Raw genomic sequence first — 22,879 nt, forward strand, 5'->3', positions numbered from 1 at the left:
TCACACTCCTCAACCCAAATCTCTCGATGGCTAAACAGCTTAGATAGATACAACCTCATCACAAAGGCCAGTTGTTGCAGATGTGTAGATGTTTAAATCACCGAGCGATTCAAAGACTTCCTGTCCACGTTGGCTTAAAAGCTGAGACTGAACGTTTGTTCCTGACCTTGGAAGCTCACAATGACAGTTATCAGCTGACTGTGCAGCTCGCCTCGGCTCCACGAAGCGTTTCAGAGGCTCTCAGCTCGTTGGTTTTCCAGGCAGCTGTTTTCACCTAAAGGCTCGCGGCTGACAGACGCAGTTAGCGGTTAGCTGGTGAACACAGTGGAGCGTTTAGCAGCTCAAGAGAGAAATGTTTTGTCTTTGACACAAAAAGTGTAGTGTAGTGTATTTCCTGTCAGCTCAAGCTTCAGTTCAAGAGACGTACTCACAGCAGTTACCTTAGACTAAGTTCTCTCATCTATAGCACAAACTGTGCTGGACAAGATTGTGCATGTCACATATGAGGAAATGAGATCTGCTCGTCCTGAAATCAGACGTTGTGCTTTCTCGCCCTTTTTGCTGCGTGGCATTAGAAAAAAGTCAGACTCTCCGGCTTCACCTGCAGAGAACCTGCAGTGTTTTCCAGCGTGCTCTCGCTGATGTCAGTGCTGCATTGAGCCCATTAGCTTCCTGTTGGACTCTCTGTCAGACTGACATGTTATCAGGCTCCTGAAATTACCCTCCAGACTCTGTATTCTCATGCAAATGGCCAGCGCTCATTCTGGACCTGGCACTTCTAACAGTCTGTCAGTAACATGCCTTTCTATCCCTTTAAGCTGCCTGACTCTCTGTCCCTCCACCTGTCTCTCTCTCAGCCTGTGTGTCTCTCTGTAGCTGTCTGATGGCATATCAGTGAATGAGCTCTTTTTCTCTTCTTTTATGAGCGAGCAGGTCCTCTTCATGGAGTCCGCCATATTGCATCACCGTGTTTCTACAGTAGCCCAGAATGGACAAACACTGGCTCCAGTTTCGTGGCCACCCACAGTTTCTCCTATAGGCTTAGAAAGGAAGTGGTAACTTGAGATGCAGTTGGTGCATTCTGCAACCTCACCACTAGATGTCACTAAGTCTTACCCACCGGACCTTTAAAGGGTGATTCCAGCATGTTTAAACCTGGGCCATCATTTCAGCAGTGAAACGGGCTGCAGCGAACATAATCCTCTGGGGCAAATGTGCCCATCGAGTACGTCCTGTGAAAGTTTGTTTTTCCCCCTGACAGGCTGAGACTGTACCTCTAAGTGTCTGACAGCGTTATGTAAAGGATCACCTCAGAGACAGACGTTACTGCTCCCTCCCCGCCTCCGTTTGGCCATCACAGCAGTGATGTCACACTCCTGACCTCCATTACTGTTGGCTGTGCTCAGTGGGTGGTTTGATCTGGAGCCTGTCAGACCCCGCAGGAGACAAACGAGGGAGATCCCTTTGAGTTAAAGTGGCAGCCGTGACAGAAAGCTTTCGGACTGCCAGCCATCAGTTCACCTCAGTTATGTTAGTTTGGTCAAACTGACGGGGTGGACGCAGTAAATCTCTCGGTGTCGGAGTGGTTTCCCTCTGATCTCCCTCTCTTTTCCTCTGCAGTGTAATCTCCATGAGTAAAGGTCACAGCGTCTGCTCTTTCTGTTCTCCCGTCAGCGGACATGTCTGATAGTCAAGTGCTTATTAGCTTTGGCCTTTAGCTCTTTAAAGATCAGCCACCAGACTGACACTGATGCATTTCCTCTGCTGCGCTGTTCTCCTCGGCCTGCCGAGCGGCTTTTCTGACCAGCAGTTCATGTCACATCTGCACCGTAGATTTCAAGATATCTTTTCACAGAACAAAGTGTTGGTCTGAGCTGACCTTTGACCTGACTGAGCGTCATTTGAAATAATCCTTAATGGATCGTGAATATCCAGATAATTCTGTGACATTCTGGCGAGTAGTTTTGGGGGTTTTGCTGTGAACCAAAGGGTCTTGGTGGATTTAAATATGGATGCTCAGTGCGAGAGTAACCATCAGAGAGCTCTGCATTACTGTAGACTACCTGCAAGCAGAGACACCATCTAAACTGTTATCTAGCATTCAGCACAGGCTGCACGGCAGCTCCAATCTGACAAATATGGTGCATTTGGAATGAAATTAAACATAAGGCACAACGATTTATCCCGTGTCACAGAAAACATGGTTTATGACGTTGGAGACATCCTGATTGGCTGAGGGTCAACTCAAAGCCTGACACGTCTCTCAGCCGAGTCTCAGCAGGAATTTAATGGATCAGCGTGGAGGATTTAGTGGCATCTAGCCTCGTCTTACCCTGTGGAAGACGCTCTCTAGAGCCGGTGCTTAGTTTGTCCCTTCTGGGCTGCTGTAGAAACATGGTGGTGCAACATGGCAGACCTTGTGGAAGAGGACCTGCTCTCTCTTTTTAAGGTAAAGAAAACACAACAGGTCTTATTTTCAGCTGATTATATGCTACTGAAAGCATAAATGTGAGTATGATAGTATGTTTCTGCCCGTTGATCCTCCTGAATCCAACACAGTGCACCTTTAAGGCAGCATGATGAGGATGAGGCTGCAGATATCGACGTAGCTTTCCTAGTCTCTTTTGTTTCTTACCAAAACCGCGTGACCCACACATCCCAGTGGAGCTGCCCAGTAGCCAGCAGATGAGGCAGTGGCCGTACTGGGCAGCTTCCAGGTGTGAATGTGTGTGACTGTGTGAATGTGATCATGTGATCAGGGTGTTTCTGCAGGAGAGGCTTCCTCTCAGTGAGACTCTCTGAATCAATAAAGGTCAAAAATAAAAGAATTAACTTTCTGCGAGTCGAGTGGCATTTAAGATGCCTTTCACTGTGTGTGCGTGCGTGCGTGTGTGTGTGCATGTATGTATGTGTGCGTGCGTGTGTGCGTGTATGTGTGCGTGTATGTGTGCGTGTGTGTGTGCATGTGTGTGTGGCGCTCAGTGGGGCACTGGTCAGCAGCCTCTTCCATCTGGTGTTTGAGCTCTGAGTCCTCATTTTGGCCTGACAAAGTGTTTTCCTTTACACACACACACACACACACACACACACACACACACACACACACACACACTCTCTCTCACGGCCTTAATTCAGTGTTACTAAATATATATTGCATCAGAGTCCCTCGTTGATGCTATTTTGCAGCAGAAAGGTTACAAACCCGCTGAAAGAGGGCGCGTGTCCTTGATAGTTCATCGATCACATCACAGGCAGCCTGTTTATTGATGACGTTTAATATGAGGGCGGGTGCATAGATGACTGTCTTCAACCGGTCTAAAAGCACTTCAGAGACATGCAAACATTTACAACAGCGGTGCTCTCAGTCCTTTACTGTGTGTCAAATGTGAGCCATTTGAAATCTTGAGGACGATTCCTGAAGTGTGATCTCTATCTGATTGTATCTTCAGTGGTTTTAAAGCTGTCTGCTGTGGTTCAGTAAATGTTCTTCTTTCAGCTTCGTTAAAGTTCAAGCGGTGCTGTTTTATCTGCTCGCACCTGGAGATGAAACCAAACCGCTGTGAGTGCTGCTGTTTCTCCGTCTCTCCCTCAGGAGCTGGAGGTTGGTCTCCTCTCACCTCAGACAGGTACCAGTGGTTGGAGGTCGACCTGGGCGAGCGGACCAAGATCACCGCCGTCGCTACTCAGGGTCGCTACGGCAGCTCTGATTGGCTGACGTCGTACCTGCTGATGTTCAGCGACACGGGACACAACTGGAAACAGTACAGACAGGAGGACAGTATCGGGGTGAGTCCACGCTGAGGTCAGCGGTGAACAGTGTGCACGTGTTGTTTCAGCCCTTCAGACTTCAGGTTTGGTCTTTGGTCCTGTTTTGGCTGCTCTGGGATCAGTGAACGTCAGGTTGTGTTTTGTGTCGTTTATATGAAGTGATGCAGCGTTGAGCTGTGCTGTCCTGTGCGGATAAACTCGACTCATCACGACTCTTCATTTATAATCTATGCAGCGCTGCTGACTCTGCAGAAGTGTGGAGCTGCAGATCGTGAACAGCGAGGCGGACGAGGGGCGCGATTTTATTTTGGGGTGTTTGTCACTTAGTCTGAGTCACTTTTGTTTCTCCTTTTTGGGGTTAAACACGTTGATATCCACCGCTGCTGCTGCTGCTGTAGGTACAAATGTTTGAAAGATGTTAAAGGATGGGATTTACACTTTATATTAAGCTATGCACGCTCACCGTGAACTAGTGCCTTATTATCCTTATTAGCATGCATATTAGAAGCATATCTGCTCTTTATTAGTCTTCATAAAGACCCATATTCTACAACATTGAGGCCATTGATGAGCATGATTTAAGTGTTCCCCCTCCTAATTACTGCATATTGATAGCAAGTAAGGAAGTTATTGTGCATGAATTACAATCTTAATAACCTAACCTTAACCCTTAATAACCCTAACACCCAGAATAAAGCACTGATAAGTGCTTTATTATAACAAATGAAGAGCAACTGTGCTCCTAATATACATTCTAATAAGTGGCTTGTTCATGGAGAATATGTGCACCTTTAATATAAAGCGTGACCAGGATGTGACAGCAGCTTGTCCTTTTCTACCAGTTATCTTTCATATATTTATTCAATTATTATTACAAGGTAAAAATGTAAAAGAGGATTGCTCATAGTAAAAACTGTGTGTAGGCCTTGGTACTAGAGAATGAAACCCATAAATTAAAAGAATCCTTTAATAATCCTGCAGCAGGGAATTACATACATCATATATGTCAAGTTACAGTAATTACAAACACATACGTATACATAAAATGATTTATAAAATTAGGAAAATGTCAGATGCCTTAGAATATTACAAGATTGATAAGCAGCATCCATTAAGATCCCTGTAAACATCACAGAAGTTGATATGTGGAGCTCAGAGAACATGCGTTGCCATATCAGTATTTAAAGGCTGAAACCAGCATCTGACCAGTAAGATTTATAGACCTGCCTGTTGTCCCAGTGAATGGCACCTTTTTCAAGCTCTGCCTCTTTAACTCTCAACCTTTTTTTTTTTTAATCTCTTTCCCAATCTCAATTTACTGCTCACTATTGAGGTAACTGTCGAGTGTTTACTCAAGTTTATTGTTTGTTTGTTACACCAGCACCTTTACTTCTACCTGAGTATAATGTTTACGTGTAGTGTTTCCACATTAATGGATCATTTTCCAGCTCTGATCATGAGTAACAGCGTGGCAGAAACACCACCATGAGCTGATTAATGAAGAAGTCAGTCAGATGCACAGCAGAGGCGGTGAGGCTTCACCTCCCACCTCCTGGTACACACACTCCCCTTCAGCGTTTCCCCATCGCGCCTGTGTTGTGTTTGTCCCGCTGTGGTGATGGTACATGCTTCAGTCTGCAGCCACAGGAATAATAAGCAGTTTGGATCTTGTTTGTGTAGGAAGCAAACACAGTGATGGATCGTGTCAGCCAGTTCAGAATCTGTCTGAGTTTCTCTCCTGCGTGCTCCTCGTGGGCCTCATACCAATTCAAACAGTGCAACTAATATGGAAAACAGCCAGTTTACCAACAGCGAGCACGGACGCTCGGCAGGGTAAAACCACCTTTGTTACAGCGAGCAGAGAGGACGTTTGGATTAGAAGCGGAGGGAATCCAGCTAATCTCAGCACTGGAAGAGCAGAGAGGCTTCTCACAGCTTAAAAACAGGTTGATCTGACGCTCGGCATAAACTGAGCCCAATCCCAGTCACATTTCAAAGTGTTCCTCAACCTCCGAGCTCAGAGTCCGTCAGAGGACGGAGCTGCTGGATCAACGTCTGCTGGTCTTCATCTTCTTAGCTTAGCGGCCTGAAGACCAGCAGAGGAAATATACTGTTTTTTCTCTCTTTTGCTTTTTTCTCAGAAGCCTGCGGGTGCTTGAAAATATAGCAATCCATCTTTTCTTTATTCTCTCTCTCCTCTTTATCAGTTTGTTTGCTCTTGCCTGGAGGGGTGGAGATGAGGACACAAGTGGTGTTCTTTTTCACTTTTTCCTCTTCTCAAATTTCCTCTTTCGCTTTACTTCTTCTTCCCATTTCCCGCTGCTTATCTCCCTCTTACTCTCTCCCTGTGATTTTCTTTCGCTTTCATTTTGTCTCTCTCATTTCCCTTTGATTCTCTTCTCTGCGTCTTCTCCTTTCTCTCCGTCTTTGTCTCTTTATTTCTGTCTCCAATGGTGTCTGTCACATTCACAGTTAATCTCTCTGTCTCCTCCACTCTCTGCTCATCAAAGGCTGCTGTTGAAGAATTTACATCATCTGTCTGGACGTAATGAGATTCTGTACTTTGCTCAGTGTCCTTTGTGGAGTCGCAGCCCTGCCGGTTGGGTCATAGCTTTGAGGAGGCACTGAACATCTTCCTTTTCTGATACGAGGCTGCGCTTTGAGGGTTGATGATGTGATGATGTAGAGAAAAACTTGAGTATATACACTAGATAGTTTTATACAATAGATAGTTTCTTGTGTTGGTTTAAATAATGAAAGTCAACATGGCAAAAATCAGACTGAGAGCACGCTGAAGCTTTGACACTCAATAAGGTTTAGAAACTGAGCTGCAGCACTTTCATAAGCCAGACCTGCAGAGCCCAACCTTGAACCTTTGGTGGCAGTCCAGTGTTTGTAGGCTTTATCTCTCCTTACCCACACATTACTTCATGAGAGCGTTCATTTCATGTCGAGTGTGGGTACTAACCATCTGGGTTCTTATCAAAATTATGGTGTAGGAAAGCACGTTAAACTGCTCGTAAAAATCAGTCCAAAATTCTGACAATGCATCCCCCAAAGCACCCCGTCACCCACAGCCTCTTCAAGCCTTCCATCGAGCGGGCTCTCTTGGAAGTAAAGGTCATTCGACATGATGCTTCCCTCAGAAAAGCCTCTGTGAGAATCTGCCCACGATGAAGAACAATACCCTTCTTCACTCCTGGCTCCTGCGCACACATCCGTGGAAGAGGCAGAGGATGGTTCTAGATGCACCCGTTGGGTGCAGAGAAGGGAAACACTCCCGCTGCTTCCATTTGTGAATGCTGTGCTGCTAATGACAGTCTTTATCTGCAGCATGAGTCACAGGCGTGCATCAGATGTGCCATGTGCCATGTGCCATGTGCCATGTGCCATGTGCCATGTGTCTCTTCTTCTTCTTCTGCAGTTTGGACTCTGTTCGTCTGGTCTTCACACCTTCTGAGGACTCTGTGGTGGGCTTCGATGCTCTCTCAGTCACATGTTCACACTGTATTTTTGGAGAGTTTGCCTCTCTGGCACAAAGATTTTTGATTCACAAGTGCCGGGACGTTTTTCTGTCCGTCTGCACTGTCCAAAAAGAGGCAGTCGGTCGCTGTAGGACAGTGGACGCTAGCTAAGCTGGTCCTCTGTCATGGGATGCATGACGCTGGCATCAATCTAATGTGAAGAAATACCTTTTTTTTTAAAGTCAAATGCTTTCACTGACTGTGAATGTCTGGTAAAAAGGAAGAACCTTCATGTGGCACCAGACATGATATTTCATTCTCCATTTTTTATTTTTCTGCCGTATTGAAATGACATTAAAGCTTAAATGTGGCCTGAAATAAACAGAGTTCTACAGTTGATCCATGTGACAACATATCTTTACTATCCTCTTTGGTGCCATATTGTGACCCCTGATGCTTATTTCTTCATTTACTCAACTCCTCATGTATCATTTATACTGTGCACGTTCACCTGTAAAGAGTCCAGGTCTTATTTTTAGGATATGATGTGTTTTATCTGCGGTGCAGTAGATAGTTTTGGGTGGTGGATGTTGCTCTTGATGCTGTTATCATGTGATCTTAGCAGTATTTGTTTCTTTGTGTGTTCACACAGACTGCTTTTTGTTTACGTGGACATTTTGAAGGTCGAAACGTTCATCATTCAGTTTTTGCCAGCTTGCAGAATTCAGCGTGCAGACTTCACTCCTTTTCCTTTGGATGCTGCTCTTGTCCTACATCTGCACACTGTCCACCATCTCCACCTTTCCCTGACCCTAACCCGGCAGTTTGAATCACCTAAACCGAAGCACATGCTGTAGTCGGCTGAGCAGAAAATGGTCCGGTTTCAGACTTTGCACTGAACAATATCGTCCTGCTGATGGAGGCACCAAACTAAAAATCTCTTAAATATTGGTTTTCTGCTTTTTGTCTCTAAAGTTTATAAGTTTACATGAATGTAAGATATGTGAAAATGTTGTGTCTGCCCATCATATGAGGACATCTGACGGCGCTCGCTCATGATTACAGAGGAATTAATAAGTTAATTATGTGTCTAAGCTTTTCTTCAGCGGTGGGAGAGCCAGTTAACCTGCATGTCAACTTCAAGGGAGGGATGTAATTAGGATGGATTGCCAGATGGGAGAGATGGAGAGAGAGGGAGAGAGAGAGAGAGAGAGAGAGAGAGCAAAGCATCGGGCATTGAGCCCAGATTCAGAGAGAGACGATCGCTTTTCTGTTCATCGTCCAAATGTTGCAGAGTATAGAGCAGCGTGCCATTAGTACAACACAGGTTAATGAGCAGAAGCTCGACAGAGCAAAGGCTTCTGAAGCAGACTGTCATCTCCATCCACCCATCCATCCATCCATCATCCATCCATCCATCCGTCCATCCATCCATCCATCCATCCATCCATCCATCCATCCATCCATCCATCATCCATCCATCCATCTGTCATCCATCCATCCATCCATCCATCCATCCATCCGTCCGTCCATCCATCCATCCATCCATCTGTCATCCATCCGTCGGTCCATCCATCCATCCATCATCCATCCATCTGTCATCCATCCATCCGTCCATCCATCCATCCATCCATCCATCATCCATCTGTCATCCATCCGTCGGTCCATCCATCCATCCATCATCCATCATCCATCCATCCATCCATCCATCCATCCATCTGTCATCCCTCCATCCATCATCCATCCATCCATCTGTCATCCATCCGTCGGTCCATCCATCCATCCATCATCCATCATCCATCAGTCCATCTGTCATCCCTCCATCCATCACCCATCAGTCCATCTGTCATCCATCCGTCTGTCCATCCATCCATCCATCCATCCATCCATCCATCCATCCATCCATCCATCCATCTGTCCATCCAGCAATCCATCATCTTCAACCATCCATCCATCCATCCATCCATCCATCCACCCACCCATCATCCATCCATCCATCCATCCATCCATCCATCCATCCATCCATCCATCCATCCATTCAGCAATCCATCATCTTCAACCAGCCAGCCATCCGTCCATCCATCCATCCATCCATCCATCCATCCATCCATCCATCCATCCATCCATCCATCCATCCATCTGTCCATCCAGCAATCCATCATCTTCAACCATCCATCCATCCACCCACCCATCATCCATCCATCCATCCATCCATCCATCCATCCATCCATCCATCCATCCATCCATCCATCCATCCATCCATCCATTCAGCAATCCATCATCTTCAACCAGCCAGCCATCCGTCCATCCATCCATCCATCCATCCATCCATCCATCTGTCATCCATCCATCTGTCATCCATCCATCCATCCATCCATCCATCCATCCATCCATCCATCCATCCATCCATCCATCCATCCATCCATCAGAGTTGGGGTGCTGTGTAAAACAGACATAAAGCAGAATGTGCTCACTTGCTGATCCTTTCTGACAGGAACTCAAAGACAGTATATTTACTGCTTGTGTCAGTTCGGCTGCAGTAATTAAGGAGGCACATAATTCACAACGTTGTATCTGTGTGTTTTCAGTCTTTTCCAGGTAACAGTAATGCAGACAGCGTGGTTCAATACAAACTGCAGCAGCCGGCCATCGCTCGCTTCCTCCGCCTCATTCCTCTGGACTGGAACCCCAGCGGGAGGATCGGACTCCGGCTGGAGACCTACGGGTGTCCGTACAGTAAGTCTAACCCTCTTCAGAGGACTGACTGGAGCACTGGAGGCACTGGTTTCATCTGAATGACCTGCTGAGTTTGTTTACCCTCCTCCAGGGAGATTTAGAGACATCTCGCCAGCCTATAACTCGTTTGATTTGGTTCAGAGGAAAAGAAACACTCCTTTCACATCACGCCAGTTACATTATCTTGTGATTACCCACACAAACAAAGAACAAACACTCCCTGGCAGCCTTCTCTTGGAAGTATTTCCATATTTCACAATTGATTTACACTCTCATTCTTGTTATTAGCAGCGAAAACAACAAGTATCGCTCAAAACATATTGTGCTGACGGTTCCCTTTGTTCCTCTTTAATTTCTCAGATCACACAGCACATTGGCAGCATCGACAGCCAACTAAAAGAAAACATGTCATGTTTTTTCCCATTCTGTGGTTTTAAACTTACATGCAGATAAACTGATGATGATGATTTAACATACTTGAGCTCTGCTCCACCGTCCTCTTCCTCTTTATGACGCAGTTGAAGAAGCAGGTGTTGGTAATATTTTGTGCACTCAGCTTTAATTCCCTGCGGTGTCTTCGGCCTGATCTCTGCCCTCACGGCTGTTTGTTCTCTATATTGTCCCCCATAAAAACACAACATACTCATGAATATCAAAAACGGCTCTGCGTGTTGACATACATGCTCAAATACATTCATCAAACGCTAAATATCAATGTGCAAACATGATTTCCATATGGGCCGCCTGCGTGTGGGCTTCCATCCACAGCTGTTTGTATTATTTCTGGTTTCAGACTGGAAGCTTTGAGAAAGCCAGTACGTTTGTTTTGAAGGCTGATTCTTATGAAACAAACCAAAGGGATGACACACAGTAATTTCACTTGACAACAGCACAAACAAACAGGTTTCTTCTGCCAGATCGCGTTATCTTAAAACTCAAGCGATCTTCTGTTTTGCAGCTTTTCCCTCCAGTATGAATGTATATGTATTTCACACTGTAAATGATGAAAGTATCTCATTCTACTGGTTTTTATTCTTCTGACAAGAATAAGAGTCCACAGCCATGTTAGCACAGTGATGCTTTGGGCTAAATGCTAATGTTAGCATGCTAAGATGCTCACTGTGAGGCAGTCCTCACTGTCTCAGTTTCATCTGTTAGCATGCTAATGTTGCTAATTAATACTTTACACAATGTACAGCTGAGGCTGATGGGAATGCCATTAGTTTGTCAGGTGTTAAATATGACCTGATGATGGCGCTAGAGGAAGAGCTCACCAGAGTTGGAACCATGCATCCTGACGAGGATGCGACGTTTCACTCAAAAAGAGCAAATGTCGACTCCACGGTGGCGCTGGAGGAAAAATCAGGGGATCGCCAACTTTGACTTCGTTTTAATTAAGCCTCAGACGATCCAGGAGCCGGACTTAAAGTGTCTCGCTGCTTGTTGAGGGTTTTTTTGTCTTTCATTTGCGCCGCCATCGCCACTTTTACATCATCTCTGTGTCTGCTCTATCTTCTCACATCTCGTACTGAGTCCAGACGGCTCTCTCTTCAGTTATTTATCATAGCGCTGGCCAAAAGTGAACAAATGATTTTCCTCTACTGATGCTTTTTAGAGTTTAATACGTGCCGCTCTCGTCCAGGTTGGCTGCCCTTACACAGTACACAGACCAGACTGCCTCTGGGCTTCTGCTCGTGTACCAGAGTCAGAAAGTGGACGCAGTGCTTGTCCGCCTGCCTGTGGAGTTTGACGAGACCTGCTGCTGCAGTGTGGTTGATAGTTCGACTTTTAGAGCCAAATTGAAAAGCTTTTATCGTCTTAATGTCATTTATTTCTGCTACTGTCACGATACAGCTCACACATGATTTGTGCTGATTTATTATTAAAACAATAAACACGTAGCATCAATGTAAAAATCACCAAAAGTTAATTAAAACACTTGTTGATTCATCAATTATCAGCTTTACTGTATGTAGCCTGCAGGTTAATATTTTGCTTTACTTCCACTCAATTACCGCCACCTAGTACTCGAAGGCTCAGAGTACTCTGTATATTTAGACTTCCAGACTCGGGTACACAGAGGAAACATGACACTCGACACTCCTGAGACTAATTCACTGTATTAGTTCACCAAGTGGAAATGTTATTTATGATAAAACCAGTTTGTGTCCCTTAAATCTGTGTTTGCCGTCGTCCCCTCTGGAAGAAGATGGATTCTGATAAATGGCCTGCAGTGGTTCGGAGTTATTTAAGGACACAGCAGAGACATTTGTGTAATATGTTTATCAGCCGATGTGACGGATGGCCTGGGAGACTCTTGGTTTTCCTGGTGGTAAACTAATGTAGCATGCACAGCAGACGCCTGCTCGGGAAAACAAATGCAATACACTGAAGGGAGATGAAATATAGCTGTTCGTCGCACGCAGCTTACCACAGTGTGAAAATTGCACTGTGGATATCAGTGTGTCATTGAGGCGGCGCAACAGGACGCTTGCTAACGCGTGTTGGCAGTTAGCATCTCAGACAGATACGACCAGAAGGAGGACATGTACAGATCGCAGTTAATCAATCAAACCTATAAAAACGATAAAAACATCTGTGATGGAAACTGAACGAACACCACAGGACGTCACGCCACTGCTGTCAGTCAAATAATTCCAACATTTTTTTCTTAGAGCTGCAGATTAAATGACAGTGTGAAGGTGAAGTAAAGGTCATGAAGAGTGACGTCTTCTGGACGATTTGGCTGAAGTCTTAGAGATGCTCCTGGAAGTAAAACATTTCTCTGTATAAGGCAGAACTTAGCATCTAAAACATTTCCCCCCTCGTCCTTTATGGGGTCCCTTCAGGGGTTCAGTCACAGTTTAAGCATCTATAATCAATAGTTTCATATTAATGACACATGGCTGCTTGTATCGTCCCCAGTGCTGGAGAGTTTCAGCAGCTTTCAGCTCAGTTCTTCAGTTTTCTGACACATAACTTTACTGTTCCGGTTCAGGCTGACAGCTGTCATCAGCATCTTTTCAGATTAACTCCCCGTTCGACGCCAAACAGCAGACGCAGTTAGCGACCAGCTAAAGTCGTAAAGGGCCAGACTCAGGAGGTGGTGGAGAGCAAAAGTGAGTTAAAAGGAGAGTGAATGTTGGACCTCATCAGCTCAGGTGGCCAATAGCATGACTCCAAATGATTCATGTTACATCAGCAAGTAGGTTCAGTGTTTATTAACAGATATCATATCAGCCCAAGTTATAAACAGCGCCAGTGACGAGCAGTGGTGTGATACTGCGTAGTAGTAGTAGTAGACTTTGTTTCCAGCTTAGCACAGTGAGGATGACTCAGGGCTCTGGAGCTTCATCCTGCTGCTCCGTAATCAGCAGGAAATACACTGTACAATCCAATAAGAGCATTACTGCAAGCCAAGTGGTTGTGTGACTGTGTGTGAGTCTGTGCGCTAAGGAGTCAGAGGCTTGCCAAGTTCATTAAAAAAGCGTTCAGTCAGAGAAATTAGTCGTACGGCTGGAGAGGAAATGGATGCTGAACTCAGCTGCTGCTCTTTTTCAGTGGTTCAGTATGTGCAGTCCGTTCTTTACAGCTTTGGTACCTCACCTCAGCCCGAATCCAGCAAGCAGGAGACACACTAACGAGACGTTTATAGACGTAAAGTCAAAAACCAGACACAGGTTCAGTCCTGCTGTCTGCTACCACAGCGTCTCAGCAGCAGGCAGCGTTTCTGTCCAGATGTTGGTGATTCTGGACTTCAGTTATATTCAAGAAATGCTTTTGAATAGTACAAATGAAGACATGGATCAAGGAAAATGAAAAACTGTTTATTTGACTGCTGTGTCTCTGCTTTGTCTTCCAGCCTCTGACGTTGTGAGTCTGGACGGCGGCAGCAGTCTGGTGTACAGGTTGAGTCCCGGACTGAGGCGGACGTACGGAGACATCTTCTCCCTGAAGTTTAAAACCCTGAGGAATTCTGGGATACTGCTGCACGCAGAGGGAGAGGGAGGACTCAGCCTCAGCCTGGAGCTCGAGAGAGGAAAGCTACAGCTGCTGCTCAGACGAGGTACAGCGCAGCAGATCCACGAACGAGCTCATCCTCACTGACAGATATTCATCCTCACTGACAGATATTCATCCTCACTGACAGATATTCATCCTCACTGACAGATATTCACACACACTCACAGCCACTCATGCATGCTGATACTTAAGATACGAGCATTATTTGCATAAGAAAGGAGAGCTGTACCGAAACCCTCTCTACGAATGTTTTTATTCACGTGAAAACACTTCACACAACAAAAGTAAAATGAGGAGACACAGCAGCAGGTTTGTCAAACATGCTGAAATCATAGAGGAAGAACATTGTGATGCATGAAAAGAAGTTATCTGAAGACTGCAAAGCAACACGACATGTCCATGTGAATCACCCAGCAGGTATTTACTGCTTAATATTCACACAACCTCTGTCTGATTTCCAGAAAAGGAAAAAAAACCTTCAGCTGAAACAGTTTGTCAAAGCAAAGAGACGTTTTGTTCTTCATGGAGGACTTCATGGCTGCACTGGTGCACAACGTCTGTATAAAGTGCAGGACGGTATAATCCACTCTGAAATAACTTTAGATTGGTTGTGGTTGGGTGAGATGGGCGACGCACACGCTGTCGCCTGATTGGTTTAAATCTTGGCTCACGCTCCGCTGCTGCATCTCTGTCTCGTTACAGCCATGATGGATGGTTCCCGTTCACTGTAGCATGTGTTAGGGCCGGACTGAGCGAGACGTGTGTGTGTGTGTGTGTGTGTGTGTGTGTAAACGGGGTTAAACCAGAGGTTGTCAGGCTGCCATGCTGAATCATCACCATATGGCTCACCTCTCATCAGGAGCCCCATCTGGCTGCTGGAAGATTTTCTCCGTCCATCCATCCATCTTCGTCTTCGTTTCTGTCTTCCTCTCTCTTGCTCCCACATCCTCGCCTCCTTCATCCATTCACCGCTCACACGTCCATCCATCTTTCGTCCCTCTCTGTCACGTCACATCAGGAACAGATGGTATCACGCCTTAAACACTGAGCGCATGTAGCAGTCGTCTCAGGAACATCTGGATCACCTTGATGGACTCTCTGACAGACTGTGACACCTTTAAGAAAAGCAGCTTCACTGAAACACATGAATCACCTGTGATTTAGAAGACTGCTCCCCTTCAAACACACCGTGTCGTCTCATGGAGGAGGTCTAACTTAAAGACGTCGGCGAGCAGTGACAGACTGCAGCTCAGTGAGAGGAAATTAAAGCCATCCGTTGAAATGATGGAAAAAAGCCTCTCTTCTTCTTCTCTGCGTCACTTCTTCTTCTGCTGTTTCTGCCCCTCTCTGCTCTGTGTTTTTCCTCCTCTTCTTTCTTGTAGTTGCTGCTGTTGTCCCACTGTCAGACTCTTCCACGTCAGAAGAAGCCATTTTGTCCTTTTTGTCTTTCTGTCTCTCTGTCCCTGACACACACACCCTTTTCATATTCCCTCTCAACCATCCTTCCTGTTCTCTTCTTCCTTCATTCTTAGTGACTATGAGCCTTTTTCAGTCGCCGTCCTCACTTCCTGTTTGCGCACCAGTTTCATGGACTGTGTAATTCTGGTCATCTGCTGAGCTCACGCGTGGTCCACTCCGCTCTGTACGGTAACACAGGTTTGAGCACAGACGTGCACAGAAACAGCAGAGGAATCAAACCACTATGCAGACGAACACACTCCTTCACCTTTTAAAACAACTTTTTCGCCCTCAGTTGGTTTTGATGCCTGCTGCTCCACATTTCCAGTTTCACTCTCGTCCTCCATGTTTTCTTGTCATTAGAGCTGCTTTACCGCCACCAGCTGTGGCTCTAAAGCTAGGTGAGGACATGTTAAGCAGTCCTGCTGTCCAAATCACGTGACCTTGCGAGACTGCTGGATTTGCAAGATCGTACGAGAATCCAGTCCTGATTTGCGACGTCGCCTGAGACGCTGAGGGAAAGTTCCCACAGTGGAAACACTGTGGATATCAGAAGGAAACGAAGGCTACTTCACCCCGCCATCATTGTGTTTGTACACTTTAGCTTGTGATGTAAATGTATTTTCTTCACCTGTTTTACTCAGAAATAAATAAGAAAACCCCGCCAGACAAACTTCTCACCCTCAAGTTGTGGATCATTACCGAGCTCCTGATTTTGCTGATTGTGTGACAGACTTTGCGTTTCATGAGAGTGAAATGCTGAAATAATTATATCTGTCAGTGTTTTCCTCCATAATCAGATTTCGAGTGGCCGTAATAGAGCAGCAGACGAGATACGAGGGGGCGATGCTGTGTGGAGGACAGGTGTAGAATGATGAAGCACAGATGATGATGCTGAGACAAGCACAGCCGGCCTCATCCTCCTTCACATGAGGGAGAAATGCTGCAGTTGTTTGCAGCGTTAGATAGTTTTTAGACTTTATCTGAAGCTTTTCATTGGTCGGCTGCCATCTGCCACCAGTACAACAGTGTCTGCAGGCCAGCACACACCTCCACCCATAGCTTATTGTCTTGCTCGTGGGCATGTGAGCTGTGGTTCAAATTAAATCAGGTTTTATTCATAAAAAACGGGCCGTGGTCACGATAAAGAAAGCCAGTATCAGAGGCACGCTGGTTCACAGGGCAGGACTGGAGGCTACCAGTCAGCAGTGTTACTCGGCTCAGAGTTTCCTCCCTGTCTGACGATGATTCTGCTGCCAACAATAAATCGAAGTACAAAGCAAACAGAGGCAGAAGGACAGAGATGTTAATATCAGCGTGCAGTGATTTTCTATTCGTCTGCCCTGTGATCGCTCATATTGATTCCCGCCTCCTCGCTCCAGTCATTCACACGGTCATCAAATCATCCGTCCCGTGAAACGCTCCATCATGAGGCCCTCGTCCTCTCCTCTGTCCCTCCTACTACAAAATAATTGTTCCATCAATCAATGACATTAAGTACGTCTGATTTGTTTTTAAGTCTTGTCCTGGTGCCACTCATATTGATCTCTCTGTCTCTGTCCCGCTCATCCAGACTGTAATCAAATAACTCATCACAATAGCTGTTGGCAGGACAGACTTCCTCTGCATCAGAGGTCCACATCCCAACTTTCAAAGATGTTTTTCTCATCCGAGCTGCAGTCAAATATATCATCCCACAAACTGGGCTGAAGAATCCAAAATACATTTGTCCATCATCCTCCGAACTGTCTCTGGTTCTCTCTGAAGTTGGACTCGTCTCTCCCTGAAGAATGACTAATCCATTTTTAATGGCCGCCTGTATCCTCCTCTTTCTGCAGCTCGTCCCTCAGCAGAAACACAAACTTTCTCTCCCCGTGCTTTGGGGGGATGGATCCGCTCATTTAGACCGGCTGCTGCTCATCTATCATTAATGATGTCTGGCTTTGTTTCCTCTGCGCTTTCTCAAGTTCGGCATTATCACATATTTGCCTCAGTTGTCAGCGCAGATATGCAGATATCTGTGGTCCCTGACGAGAGGAGAGAGGCTGACCTCGGTGCGCTCCTCTCTGTGGGATGCTGAGAAAAGTGAAGTGCTCAGACAGGATACGGAGGCTGGCGTGCTGTCGCTGTCAGCGGGCTCGCGTTCCCTCGACACCGGGTCACGTCGTCAGAGGGAGGCTGATGAGGAGGCAGCAAACCAACGTCTGGCTGTGTGGTCCGAGGAGGAAACAGCCAGACGTTCATGTTGTCGTGCCTCATGCATGAGGTTGTTTTTCTTCCTCTTTAATGTGGATTTCAGACCGTGTGAATGAAACGTTGGCGATGTGTTGATTCACAGACTTTCGATGTAATTTCCATTTCTCACTGTGATTTGTCTTTAATAACGGTCCATTTGTCTCTGTCTGCTTTATTCTCTCCCTCCTCCTCCCCTCCTCATCCTCCCCTGTCCCTGCCCCTTCTTCCCTCCTTGTTCCCTTCCTTACTTACTTCTTGTCACCGGTCTTCCTCCTCTTCATCCTTCTCATACCTCTCGTACCTCATATTTACTTTTTTTCCTTCTTCTCCTCTTCATCACCTCTTCCAGAGAGGACTTCCCATGAGCCCCGGCGTCTCGCCTCTCTCGGAAGCCTGTTGGACGATCAGCATTGGCACCGTTTGGCGGTGGAGCGGCGCAGCTCTCAGCTCAACCTCACTGTGGACAAACACACCGAGAGGGTTCAGATCCCTGCAGAGTTCAGCCGCTGGGGCATAGAAAAGGTGGGAAGAGACACAGAAACAAGTACAAACACATGCACGGGCGTTAAAATAATCACATTTTGGCATGTTGATTTCTGTTTGCCCCCATGCAGCTGAGTGTAGGGGGAGTCCAGGACCTCGGCTCCCCGGAAACAAAGAGGGGCTTTCATGGCTGCCTGGAAAACCTGATGTACAATGGCCTCAACCGGATGGAGTTAGCTAAACACAACGACCACCAGGTTACTGTCGTGGTAAGTACATTTTACCACGAACATCCTGAAAACTTTGTCCTGTCAGGCTGAAGAGAGCAGGCTGATGGAAATGTGAATGTGTGGTAGTAAGAGAGGTGACTGCTGTTGTAGTTAGCTCGCTGGTAGCTACACGTTAGCACTAACTTCATGAATCTTTAACACAGTGTCCTCCTTGTTTTTTCATCAAATAACTGCGTGTAATGTGAAAAGTCTTACTTAAAGTGACAGATTTTTTGGCCAACTAGCTGCTTTGTTGAGCTTTTGAGCAGCACAGAGCACAGAATATGTGAAATGCTCTTCTGTGCTGAAAACTTCTCAGTAATGGCCGATGTTTCGTTTTGAACAAAGATAAACAATTAGCTCAAAAGGGTGGACACACAGGAAGCACTAGCCTACATATCTTTTGTGGAACCACACAGACTTGTTTTTTATTCCTCCAGCGTAACGATGACAGATCACATAAATCATCTGGGGGAAGCAAAGGGCTTTGATGTTCAGCTCCTCAAACTCTCTGGGCTCTGAGAGAGAATACAGCATCAATAGCTGGAACTGCGCCACCTAAAATTAAATCTGCAGGCTAAATTTGGCCCTCTGCAAACTTTATTTTGGCCCACCAAAGGCTGATAAAACTGCTTGGTGTTATTTGTGACTTGCTCATTACAAGACGTGCTAACAAACACCACAAGGACACGCAGTGAGGAGTCCTCTGAAGCCTGTCCAACCAGTCCTTCACATGCTTACAGAACTACAGGTGAGGGTGCACAGCTGTGTGAGTGGTTGTGTGTGTATATGCAGGTGTGTTTGTACGTGTTTACACGCTCAGAGCACCTCTGGGAAATCATGTTACTACTGCTAAAGAGCTGCTAGCTGGTTAATGATGCTGACGAGCACTTAACGAGGACAGTGAGCAATGAGAAGACAGAGCAGACATGGCTAGTCTTGAACGCTTACCTGTCTTTTTCATGAGGACCTTTAGATGTTTCTGCAATGACAATAAGTGGACCGGACTCTGACACGTTTGTGATGAATGGTCTGTCATTACGGTGAAGGATCAGAGAGCAGAGAGGCAAAAATTCAGACATTCACATGCGTGGCTGAAGATCTAATAGAGGCTCTGAAGCTCTCACGGTAACAAAGTTATAGTCCGTTTTAATATAGAGACCACTTTTAGCCGTTCTTAAAGGCACGATAACAAAATGAAGCAGAGCCTTCAGTGGTGTGTGTGTGTGTGTGTGTGTGTGTGTGTGTGTGTGTGTGTGTGTGTGTGTGTGTGTGTGTGTGTGTGTGTGTGTGTGTGTGTGTGTGTGTGAATGGCTTTTGGGGGATTTTATAGCTCACTCCTTACTTTATATTTTGCAGTGGTGCTGCATCCTCCACAATGTACTTCCATATATCACTTTAACAGCTCTACAAAGGGCTTTTAGATGTCATCTGTGTTTCCGGAGCATTATAAAGATAGCAGACTGATATTCCCAGCAGAGAGCCGGGACTGTAACATATTACCTCTGCACCCGCAGCAATGGACCCGGTGTCATTACCACTACTCAAAACAATGGACCACAATGGAAAAGTCTGCACAGTGCTGTTCACAGACATACCCGCCCTCCTCCACACCTCTGAGGTGTCTCTCATTGGTGTTTTCTGTTTGCATCTACGGCTTTTACTCCCAAGGAGACTTGCTGATGAGATCACTGCGACAGAGGTCACAGCGACACGCCCTCTGCAGCTGATTAATATTCATGTTTTGTGTTGTTTTATCTCTCTAGTAATCACTTTTTCTGTCCCACCTCCTCTGTCTCTCTCTTAGGGCAATGTGACCTTCTCTTGTGCTGAGCCAGTTTCCGTCGCCGTCACGTTCCCCGGCCCCCAGAGCTTCCTCCGGCTGCCGGGGGCGACGGCGTCCTCCCTCGGGGGCGTGTCCGTGGGGTTCCAGTTCAGGACGTGGAACAAGGCGGGGCTTCTGCTCACCTTTGCCCTGCCTCAGGATGGGGGCGTGGCCTGGCTGTACCTGAGTGAGGCCAGGCTGCGGCTGCAGGTCCATAAAGCTGGCAGAGCGCTGCTGGAGCTCAGCGCAGGTCAGTCTGACGCCTAGAAATCATTTCTAACCGTGCACCTCCTGTCACCAGTGCTCAGAAAGGAAACCTGTATAAATCTTTTGTAACCCTGTTTTAAATGTTACCTAATTGAAAACACATGTTCCTCCAGGTTCTGCTCTGAATGACGGTCAGTGGCATTCAGTGGAGCTGAGCTCCAGACGAGGTTGTCTGACCATCGCTGTAGATAAACAAGAAGGAGGCGTCGCTCACGCCAGCTTCTCCATCACGGCAGGAAGTCAGCTCTTCTTTGGTGGTAAGAGTGAAACGTATAATCTCAAAGTGTGTTATCAAGCTGGAGAAGGTGCCAATCACTGAGCTGTTACAGTGCACCAAACTGGAGAGCAGGCAGCAGGCGAATCTTTGACATGATTATACAGACGCTGCCCTGACAACGTTCAGACTGAGGAGAAAATATTAGTATTCAAGAGAAGTTTTCTTCTCCATAATTAAAGTTCTAGTTAAATTACATCTTGCAGCAGGTGTGTGGCACTCAAGCGGTTTTCTATTTTCTGTCCTTTTTAGGCATATTTACCTGAATGGTTCGTTTAATTTCCTCTGTTCCTGCCTTTTCATGTTTGGCTTCCTGAAGGTCCAGACTTTGCAGAGGAGCTGCAGGAATCCTCTGTTCCACCGTGGTTTTATATGACTGCTGTGAAAGATGTGCTTTATTTATTTGAAGACGTTGTTATGTATGGCGCAGTCGGGCTGGTGTGGTCAGTGCTCACCTCTGCAGCTGTGTGTGCACTCAGCCAAATGTGGCTGGTGGGTGTTTTGTAATGAAGGTTATAAGTCTGCTGTGTCTTGCCCTCTCTCTTTTCCTCCCACTCATTTCTGTCTGTACTCCGTCCTGCTGTCATCCTGCCCTCCCCTCCTTCTCCCTCCTCGCTCGCCTCCTGCTTTCTTTTCTCTTTCCTTCCCTCCAGCCTTTTTCTCGCCTTCTGCCTCATCCTCCTCTGGCTTCCTCGCTGCCTCTTCTTTTCTTACATCTCTTATTTTCTGCCCTCTCTTTGCTCAGCAGTATTGCAGTCCAGGCATGTTCTTTAACTGCTTCAGGCTTTTTAGCATCGTGCGTATTAACACTCACACATTTACGCATGTGCACGCTCACTATCTCCTTTTCCACATTAAACTGACTACTCAGAAAAAAACGCATTCATTTGATCAGGGCTTGGCCTATATTTGCATTATTCCAGCCACTTGAAAATACACAACCCACCACAAATCACAGCTCAGCTGTCTGTGCGGTCCAACACATTCTGCACCAGTTCGCTGAATATTACTCTTTAGTAAATCTCACTAACTTTTAATCCCTGTGGAACGTTGCTCACGCTGCTTTCTTGTCACTTTTTGCTGTGTTCCTGTTGCTTGTAACTGCTGTCTTTACCTTCCTGTCCAGGTTGTCCTGCTGAAGAAGACGGTCAGGAATGTAAAAATCCCTTCAGCATCTTCCAGGGCTGCATGCGTCTCCTCAGTCTGGAGGACCAGCCAGTGGACCTGATTATGGTGCAGCAAAGACTGCTGGGAAATTACAGCCACCTGCAGATCGACATGTGTGGCATCATTGACAGGTCAGAGCCGCCAAAACCCATCTCACCGGGCTTTCACTGATCCATCATGTTACCTTTGAGGCGCCGGCGGTGGAGCGCTGGGACACGCTTACGTCATGTGTCTGGTTTAATGATTCTTCCTTCAGTGACTTCAGTGTTGCAACAGTTCGACATATTTAGTCTTTTACTTTTAGTATTTGTTGTCGTTGGCACACAGCTGTTGTGTAGATGCTCTCTGTTGTCCCACATGTGCAATTGCACACTGGATCTTGAGTCTAACACCTTCGCTGCTCAGCCATCCCGGTGCATGTGAGACACCAGGAGTGGGATTTGAACCCACACAGACATGCATCAACTGCAGCATCAGTGCACAAAACAAACCCCCCGGTGGCTTCAGAACAAGCACATTTCATCACCTGTTCCTGACGTTCTGCAACATGTGAACACATGGAAGCATTGAGGGCTGAGAACCAAACTGTGAGTTCAGAGCTAAGAGCAAAGCTGCAGCTGAAGGAAGTTTCTTTAAACTCCAGGCCAATAGTTAGTCAGACGTTTCTCGCTGTTTTTTTTTTTTTTTCGGAGCTGCCTCAATTGTTTTGTCATCCAATTTTCTAAGAGACAAAACCACCGTGGAAGTGAAATGTAATTTTTCTTCTCTTTGATTTTTCTGGCAGAGTAATTTATTTGCGATCTGACGCGGCGCTCTGGAGTTTCAGATCCGGGAACGTTACAAACAAACACACACGAGGAGGATTGAAGAGCGTGCGCTCGCAGCGTTTCCTATAAGGAACGAAGAATTA

At 46.2% G+C, this 22,879-nt stretch overlaps 1 protein-coding gene across 1 annotated transcript in view; it reads left to right on the plus strand.

Annotated features, from left to right (window-relative positions):
- The window catches only part of LOC139338966 (contactin-associated protein-like 4), an 83,493-nt gene that overhangs the window by 27,267 nt on the left and 33,347 nt on the right, over window positions 1–22,879 (plus strand). The window contains exons 3-10 of the mRNA XM_070974342.1: window positions 3,593–3,786; window positions 9,821–9,968; window positions 13,831–14,034; window positions 18,034–18,206; window positions 18,299–18,436; window positions 20,244–20,511; window positions 20,642–20,785; window positions 21,929–22,100. Of these exons, the coding sequence (XP_070830443.1) occupies window positions 3,593–3,786; window positions 9,821–9,968; window positions 13,831–14,034; window positions 18,034–18,206; window positions 18,299–18,436; window positions 20,244–20,511; window positions 20,642–20,785; window positions 21,929–22,100 (1,441 nt within the window). The remainder of the gene's footprint in view (window positions 1–3,592; window positions 3,787–9,820; window positions 9,969–13,830; window positions 14,035–18,033; window positions 18,207–18,298; window positions 18,437–20,243; window positions 20,512–20,641; window positions 20,786–21,928; window positions 22,101–22,879) is intronic.

This window comes from Chaetodon trifascialis, chromosome 11 (genome assembly GCF_039877785.1).
Source record: "Chaetodon trifascialis isolate fChaTrf1 chromosome 11, fChaTrf1.hap1, whole genome shotgun sequence".
NCBI lineage: Eukaryota > Metazoa > Chordata > Actinopteri > Chaetodontiformes > Chaetodontidae > Chaetodon > Chaetodon trifascialis.